General features: G+C 42.1%; 1 protein-coding gene across 4 annotated transcripts in view; it reads right to left on the reverse strand.

The window, feature by feature from the left end:
• The window catches only part of LOC108384419 (CD302 antigen), a 106,670-nt gene extending 88,442 nt beyond the window's left edge, over positions 1-18,228 (reverse strand). For 3 of the 4 annotated variants that reach the window (XM_073241541.1, XM_036995902.2, XM_036995901.2), the window contains exons 1-4: positions 17,646-18,228; positions 12,039-12,410; positions 6,421-6,591; positions 1,260-1,424 (exon numbers count right to left, since the gene is read on the reverse strand). In XM_073241541.1, coding sequence (XP_073097642.1) covers positions 1,260-1,424; positions 6,421-6,591; positions 12,039-12,410; positions 17,646-17,739 — 802 coding nt within the window. In that variant the 5' untranslated portion in view covers positions 17,740-18,228. The remainder of the gene's footprint in view (positions 1-1,259; positions 1,425-6,420; positions 6,592-12,038; positions 12,411-17,645) is intronic. The other variant, XM_036995904.2, reaches the window with a different exon arrangement.
• Positions 18,229-19,223: the final 995 nt, after the last annotated feature.

Genomic DNA, 19,223 nt, shown 5'->3' on the forward strand with positions numbered 1-19,223 from the left:
TTCCTCCAAATGTTAGATTAGATTGTTAAAGTGTTAATAGTCACGCTTTGGCACTTTCCTCCTTCACTGAAGTCACCACTTTCCAAATGTCAGTATTCTAGAAGAATAAATCTATTGGCACTTTCCACTCCCAACAATATTTTTGGTAAGATTTCTGTGAGGTCTGGAATAGACCAACACTAGCCCATTCAGTTTATTTGGCAGATTTCCATTCTAGAGGTAAGAAAATTCAAGCACCAAAAGACAGAGGAGAAGAGGTAAAGCTGTAAGTAAGAAACAGGGTCTGAATAAAGCTATAGTCTGAAAACATGACAGAAGATAATTAGAATTTTAATGATGAAAAGAAATTCTGGTACTTCTAGGCTGTGTGATGTTGGGTACACTTTTTGTAAGCATCAGTATACCCAGTAAGATAGTATCTGTATCACTTTAAAACATAGAACAATAGTATAATGAAAACACATGTAACACTTACACATACATTAAGTTGTAAAAGCACTCAAGGGATGGTTATTTTGAGAGGTGGGCATGGAAGTTTAACTCTGTTAACATTTTATTTATTTAAAGGGAGGGAAATAGGGAGAGAGGAAGGAGGTATGGGAGAGAGAGGGAGGGAATCAATTCATGTAAAGCAGTATGACAAAATGTTAGTGTGTATTTAGTCAGGGTGGTGGTTTCACATGTTTCTTTTAGTCTGTTATCTGTTTTTGTCTATGTAAGTTTTCATAATCAAAGATTTAAAATTATCACCACCCTAAAAAAAACAAACCAAATTCTATCCACTCCACGTGTCCATGTCATTAAATCCACTTTAAGATTTCTTAAAATTCTCCTTGCCCCTGAGGACTGCACATCTCTACTCAAATGTGAGGGCTTTTTCCTGAGGCCAGCCAGCGTGGCTCGGCCATCTTGACCTTCCTCAGGTACTCCACTTTTCAGTGTTCAGCGTTCAATATTCACCTTTTTCAAATCTTTGCACATAGGCAAGGGTATCAGTTTAATCTTGCTATCTCACCCCATTTTCTGAATATTAATCTCTTTTAAGTCTCTATCACAACATGCATTTTCAATGGATGGGATAGGATTATACTCAGTACTTTCTGTTGTGGGTTTCAGTGTTGAAGCTTAAATCCCATGAGAAGAGAGATAAATGTATACCTAGGTAGGAAACAACATACCTAGGTATGAAAGTAGAGGAAGACAAGACAGCATCCGTACAATTGCAGCCATTTGCTCTACCACAAGCAAGTTAAACCTACCTTTAAGATAAGTTAACTCAGCGGCATTATTGATGCTCAGGAAGTCAGCACCTTGATTCTGACATGAAACATAAGCTTCTTTCCAAGAAAGAGCTGCTTGGGTGTTAAATTGGTAGCAACTTCCAGTCTGTTCATTCTTCTCCCAATTACCTTCACAGCCATTTTCTATTGATAAGAAGATACATTAGTGATCATAAAGTAAGGGCATAATGTTTTCTATTATTTAGATTGCTTACCAATACTGCAATAAATTTGCAGACTTTTAGGATATGCAAAAATTGAGGCTTACTTTTCAACTAGACAGTATTTCGATTCTTTGGTTACACAAAGACACTAAAGTCATAGACCACCAAAGGACTCAGGCTGGTTATCCCATTCTGCTATTTTCCACTCTTTATTCCCTGTCAATTACAGTGTCGTATCTTAGCCCATGCCTTCCCTTTGCTTAAAGGTCAGAGTTTTCAGTGGCGCTCACACTGTAACAGCCCGAACTGTTGGAAAACAAGCTCACCCGAAGACTGTGGCGGACTGCAGAGGGGTTTGCCCGTGGCGTGCAGTGAAACCACTATATGTATGTGCATGTGTGCGGATGTGCTACTTAGATGCCAGCGATTTAGAGCCCAAGGGACTAGCATTTTGAGAAACTCAGTCCAAATTTCTCCTTAACATTTAAATAGATTATTTATTATATAAGAAATAATAATTCATAATTAACATTAAATATGTACATATGTATGCATAGGTACATAAATATATATGTTCATTGTATAATGTGTATCTTATTTTCTTTAACAAATATATAAAAAACATGTGTAATTTCAGACCAAGAACCTTCAAACTGTTTTGTGGATGAGCCATGTAAGTCTTGATACAACTGGTTCAAAAATATATTCTGAGCTTCCTACATGCTGTTTACAAGAGGGAAAATCCCATGTAGGCTATGGAAGTGTACCCCAGGCTCCACTTAGGGGTTTTCTAAAAGGTCTCCCATAACCAGTCTGTTATCACATGTTAGGCTTGTGGCCTTTCAAGATTGAAGGGCCCTTAGAGATCATATTGTCTAACGCTCTCAGTTGCTAGATGGAAACAAAGATCTAGAGATGTTTGTGGCAGAGCTATAATCAGGATATATTGGTCTCTACATCTGGTCTTGGTGAGCTTCTGAATGGCATACTTTGTTTCTTTAGCCACTTTTGAACTGCCTAAATAGCAACAGGATTGTTGTGGTATTTGGTGAAAACAAAATAGGTGGATTTGCAAGTACATTGCCTAAAGGCTCCTTATTACCACTGAGTCCCCATGCTTATAAATCCAGAAGCTTCCAGTGGGATGGCAATGTGTTTGCTGTAAAATCTCCATGCTTTAGCAGTCCTCGGTCTGAGGAGCTTACAGCCTTGCTTCTTCCATAAAAATAAGTCTGGGAGGCACACAAACACATCAACAACGATCCCCTCCCCGCATCCAAAGAAGGCTGAAGGCACCAAGACACATGCCAGTCAAGGAAGCAGGGTAGGTGGAGAAGTACACCGGGCAGCGGGGGCCAGGACCCCGAGGATCTCCACACGAATGTGGTCTGACCCCGACAGGCTTTTCCTCAGTCTGGGTCCACTGCCTCTCACCTGAGAAGCAGCGGTAAGCTCCCTTTCCCCACAGAATTTCTGATCCAGACTATAGTGAGGTTTACATGAAATTGGTGCCTTGGGTAACCAAATTCTGCTTGTTACCAATTACAGCGAAGCCAATGTTGGCTTTTTATCTTTCAGTAGATTCTAGTTGTTGGAAAGGCTATGCTTCTACCTAGAAAAGTAATTCTCCAAGTGTGACTCCCAGACCAGCATGATCAGCATAATCTGGGAACTCATGACACGGAAAATTCTTGGACCCTACTCTAAATCGACCGAATCACAATTTCTGGGGTTGGGCCCCAGAAATCTGTGTTCCAACAAACTACCCAAATGATCCTTAGCACCCTGAAATTGGAGAACCATTGACTCAGTATAACCTCTTCAAGTTGCTTAGAACTGCATTTTGAAGTTCAGTTTATCTTAAGGAGGGCTCAGCATTACTAAGACCACCAGGTTGGCTACTGGATGAGGCAGGATAGTGTAGTGGTTTAGGGCAAGGACTTCAGAGCCAGATTTCCTAGGTTTGAATCCTAGCTCTGAAATTAGCTATGTGACCTTAGGCAAGTGATTTAACTCTCCTATGCCTCACTTTGCTCATCTGTAAAATGGGAATAAATAATGGTATCTACTTTGTAGGACCAAATGAGTTAATATAGGTTGGGTGCTTAGAATAATACCTGACACTTGGCAGAACCCTGTTAAATATTGATTATTATTACTTAGGTCTGGAACTTTCCCTTTCTCTTTACTATAGACTCTTCCAACCTGTTGCCCATTAAAAAATATTTCTGGAGCACCAGTCATACATTGCGTACTGTGATCTCCTGTGATCTCACATGATTGATGAGAAAATAGGTCTGTTATATACCAGATAATAATGCAACTGCTACTTTGGTCTCCCCTGTCACTTTCTGAAGAACAGTAAATTCTTTAGTACTCCTGGAACAGTTTGCTTCAGGAAGAAACAATTAGAAAAAATGCTTGGACCACCATGCAGGAATGGCAGAGGAAGCCACTTTTGAGAGGGCCGGGGATATGTCCCTTCTGTCCCTCACTGTTTGCTCCAAAACATACTTAAGTCTTCAACATTCTAAAGTGTTTATTTAACCCATCTCGCCCTCAAACCACCATCTTTGTTCTTTTACTTTTCCATAAAAAAAGGTTTCCTCTCTTTCTGTTCATGCTTCCGTCTACCGTAACCAAGCTTCTATGCCCGCTAATGGTCTTTAGAAATGGCTCTATTAAAACTTAGCAGCATGCTGATGGACAGTGACCGTAATATGGTTTTTAGGGGGGACCTGATATAGGGGAGAGCATAGTAAACATAGTATTCTTCATGTAAGTGTAGATTAAAGATTAAAAAAAAAAAGAAAGAAAAGGGGGATTACTCTTTGATAGGATAAAACAATTGGTAAATCAAAGATTAACACATGCTTTAAATATCCTTAATGTTGATCACTTAAAGGGTGTCAGATGATCAGCTATGGAGGTACTCTTTTCTGATAATATTCCTTTCTCTTAAAAAAAATAAAAATAAAAATAAAAAAAAGAAAAAAAGCAGTTCCTGTGTGCTGACCTCCAATGAGTTCTACACAGTGGTATAGAGGGCATGTCAAAGTGTGGGCAAAGGGTCTGTTTGTTTCTATGCAGAAGATCAAGGCCTAGCTTGGATACCCAGAAAATGAACTAAGATACGATATGAGGAGGAGCTTCCGGCATCAGCACTCTCTGGAGGACTTGTGCCGGGGGATGATCATCAAAAAGCCTCCACAGGGATCCGGGCGATGCTGCGGTCATGGCTGCGTCCACCCCACCGTTTCCTGGACTTGCCATTGGAATGAGGAGGGAGATGTCTAGGCTGGCATGTGCATACAGTGGGACAACAAATCTGACCAGATCTGTACTGTTGGAACTCAATCAGGAGTTGGGAGGGGTGCAAGTTATAGTGCTCCAAAATCTTATGACTATAGACTATCTACGGTTAAAAGAACATATGGGATGTGAACAGATCCCAGAAATGGGTTGCTTTAATTTGTCTGATTTCTCTCAGACTGTTCAAGTACAGTTGGACAATATCCATCATATCATAGACTAATTTTCACAAATGCCTAGGGTGCCTAAATGGTTTTCTTGGCTTCACTGGAGATGGCTGGTAATTATAGATTTGCTTTGTTTATGTCACTGTATTCCTATTATGTTAATATGTGTGCGCAAGTTAGTTAGTAGTTTAAAACCTATACATACTTAAGGTACTCTACAAGAAATGTCAAAGAAATAATCAATCCCCCCATGTTTTCTTCCATATGCTACCTCTATAGCTTTTCTTCTTCCTTCCTAATTACAACCCTTAAATAGAATTTGTGCCTCATATCAAATTTGCCGAGTATCATAATTCCTCCAGGTGGTAAACATACCTCGAGACAAGTGCTGGGCATAGAAGCCACAGGGCATAAATCTGCAAAGAAGTAAAAAGCTAACCTTTTCAAATAATAAGGCTTCTCTCTCACTTACCAACTTTACTTTTCCCTGTATGGCCCCGGAAGATGACTGGTTAGCCAGAGACGGGTAAGATTCCTCAAGGGAGGAACAACCTAAGACAGGCACAGTCGCAGGGGGGCCATCAGGTGAGAAATTGGGGAACAACAGTGGTGAAGCTTAGAACCTCACCCCACCCCTGTGTTGAGAGAAAGCTTCTGCATCCATGGATGTTTTATTGCCCTTGTCTAGCTCGAATCAGCACATAGTCTACAGGCACACACCTGATCATCTACAATTGCTCTCTTACAACACTAAACTATGTTTTCTTCCTTTATCTTGCATCTACCTACCACTTCAGCAGTTTATTAAAAATAAAAATAATAATAATAATAAAGGAAGAAATGTGGGATCCACATATAAATCAAGTATAAAAATCAAATGAATATTCATATTTGACCTGATTGTTTATAGTTCATAATGCGTGATCAAAACCGAAAGTTTCTGTGATGACTGCCCTTGTACTGTTTACCATGTAAGAACTTATTCACTGTGTAAGAATTTGTTCTCCATGTAAGAACTTGTTCATTATGCTTCAGAAGATTGGAGACTGATGAGAACTAGGCTTGAGATGGATTAATGATTGTGCATTGACCATTGACCCCCCTATACAAAATTTTATTGTTGTTAACAACCATTTGATCAATAAACATGAGAGATGCCCTCTCAAAAAAAAAACAAAAAAAAACAACTTAGCAGCAATTCCCTAACTGTTCCTGCCTTTTCCACATCATCTCCCCAAGATACTTGTCTACAGAACACTCCCTCAGCCTTTGTCTTCCATGCCACCATCCTGGCTTGGTTCTCTTCCTGGCCTACTTCTGAAAGCAAATTTATAGCTGCATACTACTTCCCTCTCTTTCCTCAAATACATACTCCTTATCTAGGATAATATTTGTTGCAGTCCTTTCCGAGTCATCTTGGACCCTTCCTGCACCCTCTTGCCTCATAGAAATGGTGTCCCTTTCTTTCCATATATAAAGTTGATAGTCCACACATACCTGGTGTTAAGCAGATGCCCCATTTTTGATCATGTTCATAATTTAACGTGGTTGCACACCATGGCCCTCTGTGATTTCCATCAAGAAGACAATCATGAAACCAGGTCCCATTAACTAAGAATGGAAATTCACAAGGTCTCCCATAGGAGTTCCCATCTCTGGTATATATCTCTGTGTGTTGGGGAGAAAGTAGAAGAAAAAAAGAGTTAAAAACTGGATAATGAGCTTCAGTTAACTAATTTCTAAAACTACTTTGAAAGACTGTTGTTTTCACTTATAAGAATAGAACATCTGGGTAGGCTGTACAGTGTGGAAATTCAGAGTATGGATGCTGACTGCTCATCTCTGGACTTGAACGCTGTCTCACCCAGTGACCAACTGTGTGCCTACGGGCAAGCTCTCCAACATCTAATTAGCCTTAATTTCTTCATTTGCAAATTACAATAATAGCATCTAGCTTATAGAGTTGTTCATAAGGATTCAATGAGGTAATCCATGCAAAGCTTTATTCATTGCATGTGATAAAGAGCTAAAAGATCCTGGCCAAATAAAGTAAGGACCACATGACTGCGCAGATTGCAGAAGGGATGCCCTGCCTGAGACTGCATCTACACTTTCTTTTCTTTAGCAGAAGTAGGACCAGAAAAATACCCTGGAATCACTGAGGGTGGGAGAGGACTTTGGAATCCATGGTCGAGTTCGAGAGAAGGACAAAGAGCCCCACTGTTCACAGATAGGTGGTAGAATTGACGCAGTGGGTTCTGAGGAAGTGGGAGGAGTTGTGGCTGGATCTCTGAATGGATTGCTGGAGAGCGGCAGGCATGGTAACTCAGGTTATGAAAGGAGAACCAGCTTCAACTGGGCAGTCATGGGACCAACTGGTGGCCAGTGAGGTAGCAGAACTAGCTTTTCTTTAATAATTTTCCCTGATACAGGAAGAGGAACTGAAAAAATTTTCCAACGTCATATAGGCCTGGAAATGCTAGATGAAGTACTCAATAATTACATCAATAACACGTCTCTTGGAAAGGGGTTTTTATAGAACAGCTACCTCTACAACTATTTCGGCCACCTTTCTCTATATCCTTAATTTGTTTAAAACTTAGTCATTATGGTGGTTATCATGCGGGAGAGGTTGGGGTGGGTGAGGGGAATAAAGCGGCACAAAAATTCTCAATCATAATATAAGTTGGTCAAGGGGATGGTAATATAACATGAAGAATATAGCCAATGATTCTGTAACATCTTCCTACATTGAAAGAGAGTAACTGCACTGTGGGGGGGAGGATTTAATAATATGGGAAACTGTTGAACCACTGTGTTGAACCACAGAAGGCAGGGCATCCCTTCTGCAACCTGCGCAGTCATGTGATCCTTACTTTATCTGGCCAGGATCTTTTAGCACTTGAAACCAATATAAAATTGTGCCTCAATGATACTTCAATACAAGTAAAATTGTAGTCATTACCACATCAAGTAATAGCTATTAGGTAAAGCATAGTAATGAGATCTTATCACCCTTTACTAGACTACTAGGGTCCCTCAAGATATTTCATAGATTTGCTGAAAAGTGTACCTAAGATAGTATTTTATTCCACATACTTGTTATTCTCAAATGTTCATTTAACTGAAATGTGAGATAATTTAATAGTTTAGAATGTATTAAATAGCAGTACAGCAAAAAGTAAGAATCATCTAGATGCTTTTATTTTCAGTCTTACAAGGAACACTCGTTTTGTTTTCCTCTGACAGGCTACCTCTGAGAAAGAGTAATTTGACCTATTTTATAAGGATCTTGATATTAACTATGTTTTGTTTTTAATCATACCAAAACCCCTAAGAGGTGATGACCATTTCCATTCCTATATTACAACATTTAAAAAGAAAGTCCCTCAGCACAAAGATGATAACTTGTAGAACCATCAGTTTTTCTTCTAAAACAGTGTGTTTCTGCAATAGAAAGTACTTTTACATACACTTCTTCACTTGCTCTTTACCATAAGCCCCTGAGATCCATAGGGAAAGTATTGCACTTGTTGGTGAAATCTCCATTTCTGCGGAATAATTAAGTTACACATCACACATCCAGTCACTCAGCCCTCAGAGACAGGGATGAGAACTAGGTCTCTGATTAGAGTCCTTGACATGTAGGGACAACCTGTGACATCAATGGCTGTCTTCTCAAGTTCCAAGTTACATTTCAGAGCTCAAACCTCTCCTATTTGAAGAATGATAAGTATATAACAACCACTACAACAGCAGCAGCTGAATTATGCTAACTATTCACTTAAGAGTTTTATTCTCACAGGTTCTTCACTGTGGCTGGACCTCTTAAGTCCAGCCGCAGTGAAGGTTTCCCTAGAGGGACAGGCCTTCCTGAGAAGAATCTTCTCTGAATGTTCCAAGTTATGGTGATAGCAGCTTAAAACACCAGCTTATTCTGCAATAGGCACAAAATTGTGAGAAAAGGCACTTACATGGGGAAAACTAACATTAGTGTCTTTGGTAACATGAGACAAAACAGCTTCAATGAATAAAGAAGTTGTCAGAACTCTAGGAATTGCTTAAAATTCAAATAGTTCCATAGACACCTTCCCCTGAAAGTCCATTTCCTCTGCACAATTCACCAAAACATTCAAAACGTGAAGACTTGCCTGTGAGGTCAAGATATCTTAAAATTATAAATGCATATCTGGATGCTATTCAAAAGGAGTTTATTCATAAAACTTATGAATTATGAAAAAGATGGCTCACAGAGGATGGGTTGCAGGGAGAGGCAACCCAGGACACAATGACAAATAATTGTTCTTATTTTAGAAGTTAAAAAACAATTACACACCGAAAGCCAAGGGAGAAATTAAAAAGTTGTATTTGGGGAACACAGTACTGGTTTTGAGCGATAGCTTTGCTGTTATAAGCTGAGTGACCTTGGACTACACTTTGTTGGGACTCAGGTATCTTATCTTTCTTATCTCCATACAGCTAGATAAGAGTAGGGGCAGGATCCCATACAGGAAGTCTGAAAGAGCAGTCCGAGAGCAAGTGCTTAAGACAGCCATTGCTATCCGAAGAATAGGAAGGGAATACATGCATTTAAAAGAGTAAAATTGCCAGGACTTGATATTTGATTAAACTTGAATGGTCAGAGAGGATATAGCCAGACAACTCCAGGGTGACTTGTAGATTTCTGACATATGTGACTTGGATGGCACCAGTCACCTGGAGAGGAATGGAGAAGAGAAGGTAGATTTGGCCCTGGCACCTGTGCAAATTAAAACCTGAGGTATATGTTGATGAGTCAGAATGAAGGTGCTTTCTGTAGAAATTTCTAAATTTGTTTTGGAAATTTAGTGTTCCAAATATTGTGTGTGATAGGCCAAGAAACACTCCATGCCTGTGGGCTCTTGCTGTTGGCCCCGTTTAGCTCTCTCTGAGGTAGTATCCTACGTGGGTTCTTAAACTTCTTGTGCCACTCATCACTTTGGCATCTGTTTGAAGTGCACAGGCCCCCTTCTCAGAAGAGTATTATAAATACATAAAATAAAACACATAAAAAAAATAAATGCAGTAAAATAGGATTACAAAGAAAACCAGTTATATTGACATGAAAGCATTTTGAATTGAAAATAGAAATACCATATGATCTAGTAATTCCACTTTTGTATATTTACCTGAAGAAAACAAAACACTAATTTGAAAGGATATGCACACCCCTATGTTTGTTGCAGCATTATTTATGATAGCCAAAATAAGGAAGCAACCTAATTGTCCATTGATAGGTGAATGGGTAAAGAAGATGTGATATACACAATATAAACAATAGGTATATATATAAAATATATACAATGGAGTATTACTCAGCCATGAAAAAGAATGAACTCCTGCTATTTGCAACAACATGGATGACCTGGGGGTATTATGCTAAATGAAATAAGGCAGACAGGGAAGACAAATACCATACGACTTCACTTATATGTGGAATCTAAAAAACAAAACCTATAAATGCTCAAAAATATAGAAACAAACTGGTTTGCTAGAGGGGAGAGGAGTGGGAGGTAGGTAAAATAGGTAAAAGGAGTAAAGAGGCACAAACTTCCAGTTATAAGACAAACAAGTCACAGGGATGAAAGGCACAGCATAGGGAATATTGTCAATAATATTGCAATTACATTGTACAGTGACAAATGGTGACTATACTTACTATGGTGAGCTTTTAGTAATGTGTGTAAATGTTGAATCACTATGTTGTATACCTCAAAGTAACATAACATTGTATGTCAGGTATACTTAAATTATAAAAATAAGTAAGTGAAATCATATAATATGAAAAAACAAACAAATGAAGGCATTTGCGGGACTAAGGAAATTTACAATTACAACTATGTCCTTCAAAAGATTTAGAAGCAAGAGACAAAAAGAGCCCTGCCAAGAAAATTATCCTTTCTGATCCTTGAACAAATACAATGAAACAAGTCAAATCCAATTCAAAAGGCATTTCATTTGGTTCCATGTTTCCTCTTAGCTGCCCAGTTACTGAACGGCTTTTACAGCACAAAATTTGACTTGCCATTAAGCAGCATCCCAAAAATAATTACTGTTTTATTGTTTAAGGTTAAGAGGAAGCTGGCTAGCAGAAACAGACTTGTTAATCTTGGTCAAGGATTAAAGAAAAGATGAATCCCATCTCTAATACTCTAATATTTCCCCATAACGGTAGAGCCTGACATTGCATAAATAGGAGTAAGTTCCCCAAGAGAAAAACTTGTGCAGATAACAGGAAGGATGGGAAGCCAAATTTAGCTTAACTGAGCTTTAAGAGAAGAGGAAAATCTCTGTAAAGGTATGTGAAGTTGACAAAATAGAACAAACGTGAGAGAACAGTTAAGATTACAATAAGACAATTAAATATATGTATTTATTTCAACATTTGATGAAATTTAGAGCAAAATAATGAAAAGAGATTTGCTTGGGTGATAGCTAATTACATTTAGAGGCTTAAGAAATAAATCTACTCATTCTGTTTAGATTGGAAATTCATTACAATCCCCTCTGGAGACTCAGAACAAAGTTCATGATAAGCATGATGCCCCAAAGAAGTATTCCTATGCTTATTTCTGGAAGCAACTGAGAAAAATTCACTCTTAAAATGGCTGAATCATAAATACAAACCTCAAAGTGTGATAGCTATGCCAAAAATAAAAAGTAAATAAGTAAATCCATAAGAGGTCTTCAGGTTTTTCCATTACATCAAACTCTGAAGACAAGGAAAAATACATTTCCTCTCCTGTCTTCTTCTTTAACTTAGAATAGGTTTGACTTCACTGCATCATTTGCCATTTAACCCGTATGAAGGATTTCCTGTTACTCTAATGCTTCCTTTCCTCTGGAGTTGAGGATGTAATCATAGAAGTATATATGCTCAGGCATCAGAGAGATTTCTAAATCCCAGGTTTAGACCTCACAGAGGTAGCTCAGAGTAACTGCACAGTGCCTGGAATTAAATGCCAGCTCGCTGTCCTAACTAGAGTATGACTTTACCTGTAGTCAGCTGTGCGTGGTCAGTGTCCCATTGACCATATGCAACAACAAATGAGTCAAACTTCCTCCCCAGTACTCACCACGGTAAGGCTGGTCACAGAGGCTTTCCTCTGAACCTCCTTTCTTCCAGACATCAGATGAATTCGTACTTGCTACGACATGTCCACCCTTCAGAGCCAACCGGTATCGCGCAGCTCCGTACAGAGAGTGGTGCTCACACTTCCACCACAGCATGGCACTGGAGTCACAGCTGAACATTCTCAAGGAGTCTGTGGGCTTGACAATATTTAGGCCAAGGCACTTCTGGGATTGCAAATGAAAGAGCCGGTGTGCGGACACCCATTTCCATAGCATGTCCTTGGTTCCATCACAGTCCTTGGCTACTATCCAGTCGTTCAGTGGCTGGATGCACTTGTCTGTGTTTTCATTGACGATGGTGAATGGCTCATTACCTGTGTCATGACAGACGGGCAGAGAACACATTTCAGGATTCTGAATTATGTGGTCAGCGCGTCTTGAGCCCTGCTCGCTGGGGAGTCTTGAGCACCACCGAACTGTAATGTGTTCATTAGGTCAGAGGACAGTGGTGGCCAGAGAGGCAGTGCAGTGTGGGGTAAGAGCATGGTCTTCCTGGGAGCCAGCAAGACTAAGAGCCAGTCTTCTGGGCTCACTCTAGTCTGCCTCTGCTCCTTGTTAGCTATATGATCAGTTATTTAATGCTGTGCTTCAGTTTCCTCTTTTGTAAAACAAGGTTTCATGCAGTAAATGTCAGGATAAAATGAGCTCATACACATAAAGTGCCTAGAATAGCGTATTTGTTATTGTTATTCCATGAAACGTGTTCCTGCTTATTTAATGAGATGAAGGAAAGCCTTAGTTTTCATCCTCCCTAGACAGGTGGTCTACAGTCAATGAAAAATATCTTCAGCCTGTTCAGGACAACTATTCTGTCTTGCTTACACTTTAGCTACTATGGCTAAATTATTACACGTGTCTCAGAGACATTGATGTGTCTCAGAGGAGATGGTGAAACTTCTGAGTCGGGGGAAGTAGAATAGCGGGGTAAGGGAATGAGAGGAAATGGTCTGTGTTCTGAGGGCAGGGGAAATCCATGGCCAGCTCTAGCATAGCACCTTCAGGAAAGTGACAGAAAGACGCTGGGGAGGGGTTGGGGGTGGGTGGACTGACTATGTGAATCATGTAGGGAGGCCAAACCCAAGCTCTAGGAATCACCTGAGCTTATTCAAGACTTAGTAGGGTTCAAGACCCAGTAGGCTTAGGAACTCAGAAGTAACCAGGGTGAGCTGAAGGCTAAGGGAGGGACCTCCCAAAATGTTCCCCTGGTGGTTTTGCGTGAACAGGGGCAGACCTCAGTAATGACAGAAACTGCAGTTCTGTTACCCAGGTGGAATGGGACCTCAGGATAAATTTGATTTTATGAAAATAAAGTAATGCATTTGTTTCTTGCAGACCTGAGTTTGTGGAGCAAGATTCACATCTGTTAAAACAAACTACGATTGGGCAATTTGGTCAGTGCTTTTAATAGAAAAGTTTTTGAAGTTATGGCACAGAACGTCATGTTGATGAGAATAAAGCTGAAATATTTTAGACAAACTTAAACTATTATTGTCAATGAACCAAAGGGTTCAGCAGAAGGACTTGTAAGATTTTGGTTCCCAAAAGGCACTTTCATTTTGATGCCAGCTTCACAATCATTGGGTTTATACCACAAAACCCCCTTCCAAATGGTACTTCACAGGCTTTCAGAGTTTAAAATTCTCACAATAAGGACTTGGGGAATTTTACCATGCAAATAATAACTGTAAAATTAAGTCCAATTCCAGTTTGAACTTTGGACAGAATTTTTGTTGTAAATAGCAGCAGTAGCAACAAGAAAAGCAATAGGAACAACCAAATTCTTTAAAACCTCAAGTTATTTCTGCTTTCAAACCTGTATTTTAAACACTGCTTAGGTTGCAGCTAGGTAGGTTTGCCGTAGCTGCATCCATGGCTTCCTCATTCTTCTCAGACATCACTCTGCAATTTTCTTTCTTATGGACACAGTTCAGGAGGATAATGAACAAAAAAGCAAAACATACTATCTGGGACGATTATCACTCACACTTTCTCTAATGTCCCTCTCCCATCTAGCCAACAGCCACTCAGACCCGGATGCACCTCTTTCCCAAATTATTCTCTCATCTCTCCAACAGAAATCCCGTGTTCCAAAGTTTCAGGAATTGCTGCAGAAAAAAGAAGTCTACTTCTACAGGAGAACGGGCATGGGGGGAGGGGTGCTGCATCCTTGCTGGAACCTTCCCCCACTCCTGCCCTATGGTCTCACTGTTCTCTTCCCTGAGTACTCTGCTGTGTGTTCCTTGACCCCAAATGGGTGAACTGGGCAACCACCTCTGGAGTTTGGAGTTCTAGATTTTTCAAGTTGTCTCTGCAGAAGCCAGTGGACTAGCTACAGTTTAGTACAGTGAAAAGAGCAGCGGAACAAGGAGTCAGGAGTCCCAAGTTGAAGACTAATCTCTGCTACCAGTTAGCTGGGAGACTTTGGGGCCATCACTGCATCTCCCCAGGGTCTTGTCTTCGCATGTAAGATGAAAGCAGTGCAGTATAAGGTATCCAAGCCACTTCTGCTACCCGTGTCCTATGCTTCCATAAGGTAAGTTGTCCCAGCCTCGCAGGTTTTACTAGTCTTTGCTAAGTTCATTGCCTATGAGTCATAACAGATGTCTACATCATGCGAATCCTAGTAGCATTTTAGGTCATTCTAATACCGTTTGTACTGGGCATGTGCTCTTAGATGACAGTGCTGCTTTATAAATATACTTTAGAAGAGAAAAAAAAATTACCCTTTTTCACTGAAAGACTGTAGGAGAGGTGTGGAGTACCATGAAGTAGCTATGCTTCGGATGAGTTGCTAAGCCTCCAAACTAATTGCAGCATCTATGACTGTAGATACTTGCCTAATTCAAAGTCTGTTTTCTAACCAATAGTGTAATATCAATGTTTGACACCTATAGTGGTCACTTAGCATAGATATTAATTATTGATATGACTTAAGGAAACTTGTTATTAGCATTCATATGTAATGTACGTGTAAGCATCCATACATAATATATAAGCTAGGGAGAGTATTGCCTTCTCATGTTTTCCCTTCCCCTTAGCTGGAGTGGTTCAGTCGGCCTCAGCCTTGTGACCTTACTGGGGTGATAGCTTGAAGAGTGGGAAGGACTGAGAAGGTGGGAAAATAATTCCTCACTTAGAAAATGTGTTAAATAAGGGTACATAAAATATTTCAGAAATGTACTACACTTTGAAAAGGTAATTCAGAGCAATTTATACAACAGATTCTTTATTGATAGCCTTATATTGCATCTTATTCACTTGACAACCTTATACTGGTCCTAAATGGAATTCTAATGTTTACCTTCAAATACAATATTAGAACAAGTCTTAAAGGCAGAGGTTGATAAAAAGCCTCATCACCCCTAATAGCACTTTTTATATGTTTCATTTTGTATAAAAGCATTCTAGTGGTCCTTGAGGGGAAATGGCTAAGTAGCATTATTATATATTGAAAATAAATTTTTAGTATTTTCATATCCATCAAAGGAAAAATATCTCTTATTGTCTGATCACTAAGTAACTCCTGTCTGACAAGCTCTAAATCAGAGAGCTTTGCACATTCCAAAGACAAGCTGGACATCAACATTTTATAACCACAGACAAATGTAGAGAGAGATGGCTTGGGAAGACAAGAAAGATGACTACTGCAACATTCTGAGTTTCAGGGGAACTTCCACAGCCCACACTGTCAAGCAATTTGTGGAGCTGCCAATGTGTGTACAAAGTGTACAGGTGCAGTAGGAGACATCAGAAGTCTGGGTCTGCTAGTTCAAAAGTAGGTCTTCAAGTAAGAGCTGGGTCTGTGGTAATCTACTAGGACTTAGAAGTCTTGGAGTTCAGCGTGGGTGGAATGGGCTGGTGAGAACCTCAGGAGTCCCTGAAGGTTTGGTTTACCTCAAGCTGTTAGCTCTTCAAGGAAGCAAAAAAGTAAATGAAGCAATTGGCATTTTCCCAAGGACATTTCCTGCATCTGAGCTACTGAGACCACCTGCACAAACCCAGCTGCATACATGCGACGAAGGGCATGCCATTACCAGCATTGTGAAGCTGACATACTGCCAAAAAGCTATCCAAAGGGCTGGGGTTTCAAAATTCCAGTGCTTCCCTTAATGATGGCCACAAGTCAGGTTTGAAGGTGTGTGTAAGCAGACCAGAGCAGCTGCTAAGGTTGAGGAGGGACGCAGGAAAGCAAATACGAGAACCTAGTGTGGGGAGAATGGAGTTAAGCCAGTGCTCATTGCTTTGGGTTGATGAGAAAGGCCAAGTAATTTAGAAATTGCTAAAATTAAGGAAATCTTGAGTTCTGTGAGGGAGACAAAGCAGGAAAGATCATAGTGGATGTAGATGGAAACCAAGAGTTGAGTGATTGAAAGACTGGTGTATTTTGACTGTAGTTGCTGCAGTGAAATTTTCTCCCTTTATTGTGGCGAAAGCAGAATTTTCACAGCAATAAAGGACTTTTGGTAGTTTCTAACATGGAAGGTCAAAGAAGAATGAAGTGTAAATCAGAGCAGGGTGCCTAAAAGGTCCTTGATGTAGATGGGGTGAAGCCACTCACATTGTGAGTATCACTTCCCATCATTTTCTGAAGAAAGCCAAAATCAGATAGTAACTTAATTTGGCAGCAAAGAAAATAGGAGCCACAAGCAACCTGAGTCTTTAAAAAACTCCCTGACCATCTTTTACTTCCGCATAACACAAGATAACAGAAGTGGTAGGTGGCGATGGACAGCTGATCGCACATTAAGCAGCCTAAGAAACAAAGTCCTCAGCACACCTTTTGCCAATGCAAAAAGGGAAAGTAAAAGCAAACTCGGATTACTGCCAGGGGGGATGGTGGGCTGGCACTTCCCAGAGCATCAGCAAAGGGCGTCTGTTCCTGGTCCTGCTTCCGCGAGCAGAGGCAGGAGCTATCCAGGCTAGCGGACCAGCGCTCCAACTTGTAACCCACCCTCGTGGGGGTCGTTCGCTGCTGATAAGCCATTGGAAGGAAGGGTCGCTGCTCGAGGCACTGGGGGAGTCATGATCACGGTCATTTTGGAGACATGGCTTAACCTGACTTCCTTTTCTGACTTGCACGGTGGCGCGGTGGAGTTGGAGAAATCTTTACCCATCCTTGGCGCTGTGGTTGGAAAGCTCCTCTTGGCAAAGGCGACCACCGGGCCAAGGACGGGAGAGACCGCTGGGATGCAGCAAGGGGGTGTTATTTGCCCTTCACTCCAAGGAAGCAAGATTTTAGAGTAGAGGGCGAGGAAAGTGCCGCGGGCCCGCCCAGAAAAGAATCTGTGCACCTTGTCTACGGTGGACTCCTTGCCCTGCGCACCCGAAAGCCCTGTCCTCCTACGCCCCACCCTGCCCTTCCCCGGGCTCCAGACGCAAAGCGGAGTCTGCACCCCGGACCTCCCCTCACTCGTCGGCTCCAGGCCCCCAAGCAAAGCAGAGCGAACGCGGTCAGCGGAGCGCAGCCCTAACCCAACCGAGGAGAGTGGGCAGAGCCGGCAGCGTCGAGGCAGCGAGCCGGCCGGCGGAGCGGACGGGCCCGCGGTTACCTGCGCGGCCAGAGGGCTCCGTCAGCCCGCAGCACCCGAGGAGCAGCACGACGAGCCCCGCCACGCGGCGAGGGGTCGCCCGGCGCGGCCTCATCCCGAGCCGCCGCGAGCGGTCCCGCCAGGTCCTCGGGCGCACGCGGCGCCCACCCTTTCTGGAGCGCGCCGCCGGCTCCCCGGGCCTCGCGCGCGCCCCGGCCCCGCCCCCGCCGCCCTCGGCCAATCACACCAGCGTGTCCTCGGTGTGGGCCCCGCGGGGCGGGGCGCGGGGGGCAGTGCGCACCTGCGAGGGGGTCCCGCGGGGAGGCAGGAAGAGCGCGCCGAGCCCGACGCCGACCCCCAGGCGTGGCGGGTCTGGCCCCCGCTCTTCGGAAAGTGGAGGAGACGCGGCCCTTGATGGGTCTTGGCAACGTCCCAGTGGGTGGCCCCGGTCAGTTTAGGACCCAGATCTCCGCGGCCTAGCGCACCTCAGTCGGGAATGACTCCTTCGTTGTGCCTTTGGGCTGGAAAGGCACCCACATCCTCTCACCCCGGAGGGGGGGAGTATGCGCGTCGTGCTGCGGCTGCGGTCACGCCACAGAATTGAGTTTTTCTAGGCAACGTCTTGCGTACTTTGACAGTGCAAACAAAGGTGAGGTAATGGAGTTAGACCCGCAGTTATTGACGGATTAAAAGCAAGAGCTGTTCAAATGACCCTACAATACTTCCAAGGATGATTAACCTTTATAACAGTTTGAACTTTGCAAGTAAGCTCTTAGTTTAATAACAACAACGGCGGTGATGATAATTCAGTAGGAAGCTGCTCCCCAAACTGGCCATTGTAAGAGTAGAATTCATTGTATCTCCTCTTTGGGGTAACTTGTCATCATAAATAGGGTGACTTAAATTGCCTGGATACTAATGTTTACTGAGCACATGGTGTGTACCAGATGGCTTCCATCCGTACTCCCAAGAGTGAATTCTTCCACAGTGAGGTGCCTTTTCTGATTTTAACAGACAAGGCTTCATGATGACTTCCGAATCCACCTTGGCTTTATTCTGCCCCCAGACTCCAGCCTTTCAATTCAGTAGTTACACTGAGCACTTGCTATCACAGGAACTGGGCACCTCCCTGGGGAAGATAAAAACATCCTTGCCTCAAGCTCACTGATTACTGGGGGAGACTGAGGCACACAGCAGTTCAGGGCAGAATGAATGGGGAGATTTGGTAAAGCTTCAAGGAAGACTAACACCTCAACTGGACCTTAAGGAATAGATATTGCATAGGAATTTAACCAGGCACAGCTTGTGGGAGAAAAAACAGTGAAAGAAGAGGAGCAGGATAATGAGAAGCAGTGTCAGAAGACAGTTCAGAGTCCACTGTGGCCTCCCAGCAGGCTGCATGTGTGTGTGGGTGTTGTGGTGAGGACCTAAGTGGAAATGACAGCAGAAAGATGAGTTGTAGCTGCTTTGTGAAGAGCTTGGAATGTGCTGTGGAAGACTTTGACTCAGTTCTCTTGGGAATGGGAAGTGGAGCATTCTGAGCAAGGCACATCTTCAGCCTGCTTCTCTTCTGGTTTCCTCTGCATCTGTGGCTGCTGG

The sequence above is a fragment of the Manis javanica genome, chromosome 7, assembly GCF_040802235.1.
Source record: "Manis javanica isolate MJ-LG chromosome 7, MJ_LKY, whole genome shotgun sequence".
Lineage (NCBI taxonomy): Eukaryota > Metazoa > Chordata > Mammalia > Pholidota > Manidae > Manis > Manis javanica.